This window comes from Danio aesculapii, chromosome 23 (genome assembly GCF_903798145.1).
Source record: "Danio aesculapii chromosome 23, fDanAes4.1, whole genome shotgun sequence".
Lineage (NCBI taxonomy): Eukaryota > Metazoa > Chordata > Actinopteri > Cypriniformes > Danionidae > Danio > Danio aesculapii.
Genome location: NC_079457.1, coordinates 22,291,359 through 22,295,669, shown reverse-complemented (window position 1 = coordinate 22,295,669; position 4,311 = coordinate 22,291,359). Strand labels below are relative to the sequence as shown.

The following is a 4,311-nucleotide window of genomic DNA, read 5'->3' as shown; positions in this document are numbered from 1 at the left end:
AGAGAAACAACACTATATAATAGTTTGCATTGCTAACTCATAGTAAAAAGACAGAATTAGGTGAGGATTTGCAGTGTTAACATGTTTTGAATATACAGACAGCACCCCTCAAACATTCCAGGACTATTAAAACCTCTTTTGGTTGTTGAAAATGCTAAACTAAACATGGATGATGTCACCTCTAGTGCTTTCACTTCGTTGGGTCTAGGACTCAGTTACTTGGATCAGGTTTACAAAGCACGAGGCCCATTGGGACTGCAGTGAGGCAATACTTTCCTCTAGCGCTCTAGTCTGCATGGGTCCTCCATTTAATTCAGAAAATGAACAATTCGCTGAATAGGAAAGCTTGCAAATTGTGCATTTAAGCAGTCTGTGTGAGCGATATTATGATAAATAGGTTCTTGCATGCTTGTTTGCCATCATGCGAGATGTGTACTCGAAATCTTGTCCGTGCAAGCCTAAGCTGTCAGCCCCTTCATACTTAAATAGATTCATATGTGCAGTGCAAATAACTGCTGTGGTCTGTCTAATGTTAAAGACACTATGTAAGAGGGTGAGGTTGAACATGCATGTAATTATCACGTTATTAATGTTTACTTGCATGTTGTTATTAGCTTGCTCACAATATGGGATCAAATGGCTGTCAAAGATAATAAGTATACTGTAATTAGGCATGGGATGATAACCGGTTTCAAGGTTTACCGCGGTTTGGAAAAGTCGAGGTATTAAAACCGTACAAATTTTCTGTTATACTGTTCCTAAGGTATATGTAAAGGGTTTTTTATGTGTTGTAAGGAAATCTGTTTTTGAAACAAATGAAGATAGCAGAAGTCAATTATTTATTTTAATTTTTTAGCCTGGCATGTTTACTGTTACAAAATAATACAAAATATTTCCTTAAATGAAATATATTGTGTTAAAAAAAAAAGTTTTTTTACAAAGACATTTAAAAAGAATATATTTTTAGAGCTGTAATCACAATACAGTGATACCGTAAAATCGTGAGATTTTTATCCAAGGTTATCATACCATCAGAAACTTATACATGTCCATGCCTGTAATAAGTGACTAAGTATACTGTTGTTGTAAGGTGTGTGTGTAGATGATTTCGTTTTCTTTCTAGAGTTGAAGGTGTATCCTGAAATATCAATTATACTGAATTAAGTTCTTACTGTATTTTCCTAATCAAGCTATGTGACTTTTTTGTGTTTTACTATGTGTAATCATGTAATAAGTTGCTGTGGGACAAAGTCTTAGGCAATTGATAAAATATGGAAGTCACTGCCTGTTAAGTGCCACTTAATCTGTTGATTTTCTGATAAAGCACGTATTATAGAGTGCCATTTAGTCCAGGAATTGCAAATTGTTTACCGCCTACAATAATTATAGCTCTTTGTTTGGAGGTTTGTTGCAAATCAGTCATATTGCCACCAACAAAAAAAATAGATTAATTGTATTTGACTGTGTTTGTCACTCATCCTAAGAGAGTGCTGTGTTTTACCAAGCATCTTGATACACTATACTGGTGACAAAGGAGAAGATTCAAATAAAATATGAATTTGTCATAGTTACTTCAAAATATGTGTGTTTACATATTGTACAATGTAAACACATATATGTATATTACATGTAAATACATATGTGCGATATGATAGTACACCCAAAAATGTAATTTACTCACCCCTTGATCCATTAAGATACTTTTTTTTAGAAGAACATTAGGTAATTTTAGCTGAATACACTGAGGTATTATTAGGTGATTTTTAAATGAAACACTAAGGGGACCTATTATGCAAAAGTCATTTTAATAAGGGGTTTAAACACATTTGTGTGGCAACAGTCTGTGAATATAACCATTTATTAATATTATTATTATATATATAACCATATGTTAATTTTATTTTTACATGCAGAAACACTTTGAATGTCACGTTTTCCTTTTTGTACATGTCATCAGAGGTGGAAGTATTTGCCACTATGCTGACACATAGGCACTTGTAGCTCCGCCCTCTTTTGAGAAGAGCACAATCTCATTTAAATGAGATGGCACAATTAGGATCAAAGCCTAAAAAGGGCAGTTTCAAAGAGTTATAAAACATTATTTAAGGGCTATTTTGAGCTGAAACTTAACACACACACACTGTAGGGACATCAGAGACTTATTTTACATCTTGTAAAAAGGGGCATATTAGGTCTTCTTTAATAAACAGACCATTTGTTTGACTTTTATAAGACCTCAATGTATCATCAGGAGCCACAGGTATTAATTGTTATTTTTTTATTTAATATTTTGACATTCAAAGTGCTGATAACCATTGACAGAATCGCAGAAGACCACAATTTTATTATGGTCTTTTTTTATTATTATTCTACTGTAGAAAAAATGTCACCTACATTTTGGATAATGTGGTGGTGAGTAAAGTAACAGAAAATTACAATTTTGGCTATAGATAGCATACTCACAATAAAATAACAATAAAAGGTTATGGAGGAGTAAGTGAGGCTGCTGTCAGTCCTCCATTTGGTTATTGTAATAAAATAATATTTCATGTCAGACTGTGCAAAGACTCCCACGTAGCTTATTGATACATCTCTGTAGATATTTGCTTATCAGCACGTTTCTGGTATCAGTTCTGCAGGCTGACATCTGCTTGCTGAGTAAGTATAATAACTCCAAAGGGCAGTTATAATGCTCAAGTGTGTAGCAAGGCCGAATAGTGTGAACATTATCCTGGAGCGCAGTCTCCTTCATCTCTCTCGTGTCACTGAATGTGGCCAATGCATTACCAGCCCAACATAAATACATGTTCTACCATTATAGACTGATGAATCAGCTGCATCTCTTTAATTATTTCTATACAGTACGTTTCAGTTATTTTGTGATATTAAATATATTATTACACTGAAAATACAATTCGATTTATTAATAATATAATAATAAACATGAGATATGGAAAAATATATAGTTTATAGTATAATTTATAGTAAAAAGTGTAAATAGCTAAAGTGTTTTTTATCCATACTATAGTAAAGTACTTTAAATTAATTAAATTACTTTACTATAGTATGGATAAAAACACTGTTGTGGTAATTCTATAGCCTAGTAGTTGTGGTAATACACCAAATATGTTAATATACAAATTGCCCAATATTGTATTAAGTTTTCTACAACTGCATATATTACACTACAATATACCACAGTTAGCGTAATAAAGCTAAAGTGTACTGCTGTATTTATTACACTGTATCAGTTCACTATAGCTTATGCTATAGCATTCATTAACAAAGTATTGTAATTTCTAGAATAGGCTGTAATACCCTTTACCATAGTATGGTCAAAAATACTATAAAATACAACAGTATTTCTTTATGCAGGTGGCCTTTGATAAACTTATTAATATCAACATTTATCAGAACATAAGTGTTGCTATTTAATATTTATTATGGTGTATTATGGTGCATTTTTTAATTAGAAACTAAAAACAAATGTATGCCTATACTGTAGTCTCTACAATAGTGTGAGTAACAACAACAACAGGACACTACTAACCTTCGGTTTATCAAATGCTGGTTTTCCATTAATTTCAGCCATTGTGTTGATTCAAAGCTTGAATTTGTCGTGATACAAGTTGAACACGCGCTCTCCGGAACCTGTCAGCTCAAGCGGCGAAGTTCAGCTTCCCCATGCGCGTTACTATTATACACTCCAACCCGCGCGGACAAAGAACCCGCCTTATAACAGATAATATGAGCTACAGTATGAACCCCGCCTCTATAAGCGCGAATAAGCCAACAACTAAACAGAGTGACAACAAAAACCGAGCGAAGCAAACTGACAAGCGCATCTGATCTAAGTCTTTGCGAAGAGATTAAAACTGAATCCTATTAGAAGCTTTTCAAGAAACGCAGTAAAGCCACATCTACATTTGTGACGCGACGCGAGATCCTCGAATACTGAAGGTGCTGGGCTGGCTGTCAACACAGCATGTCTGAAGCGATGTGCTTCTGTCGTGTAGTCTACTGTTGAGGAAGTTTAGGTTAAACTAGGCTGTTTTTAAATTATTTTTTAACATATTAATGTAGTGCTATGTTTCCTGTTAAAATTAGTTTTGTTTTGCGACAGTATGTCACATGACAAGGAAGTGGATAGTTTCACTTTTGTCTAAATCGATTGGGTATCTAAAGTTTGATGGAAAGAGTCAATCTACACAGAAATCTTCGTTTTTCTGTCTCTAGACTTAGGCTAAATGAAAAAAAATACACTTTTGAGTAAATTTTAAAACGAAATGCCTATCTGAACAATTGAGTCAA

At 33.7% G+C, this 4,311-nt stretch overlaps 1 protein-coding gene across 1 annotated transcript in view; it reads right to left on the bottom strand.

Moving 5' to 3' along the window:
* The window catches only part of ada (adenosine deaminase), a 27,214-nt gene extending 23,357 nt beyond the window's left edge, over positions 1–3,857 (bottom strand). The window contains exon 1 of the mRNA XM_056449062.1: positions 3,551–3,857. Coding sequence (XP_056305037.1) covers positions 3,551–3,592 — 42 coding nt within the window. The 5' untranslated portion in view covers positions 3,593–3,857. The remainder of the gene's footprint in view (positions 1–3,550) is intronic.
* Between the last annotated feature and the right edge of the window lie 454 nt (positions 3,858–4,311).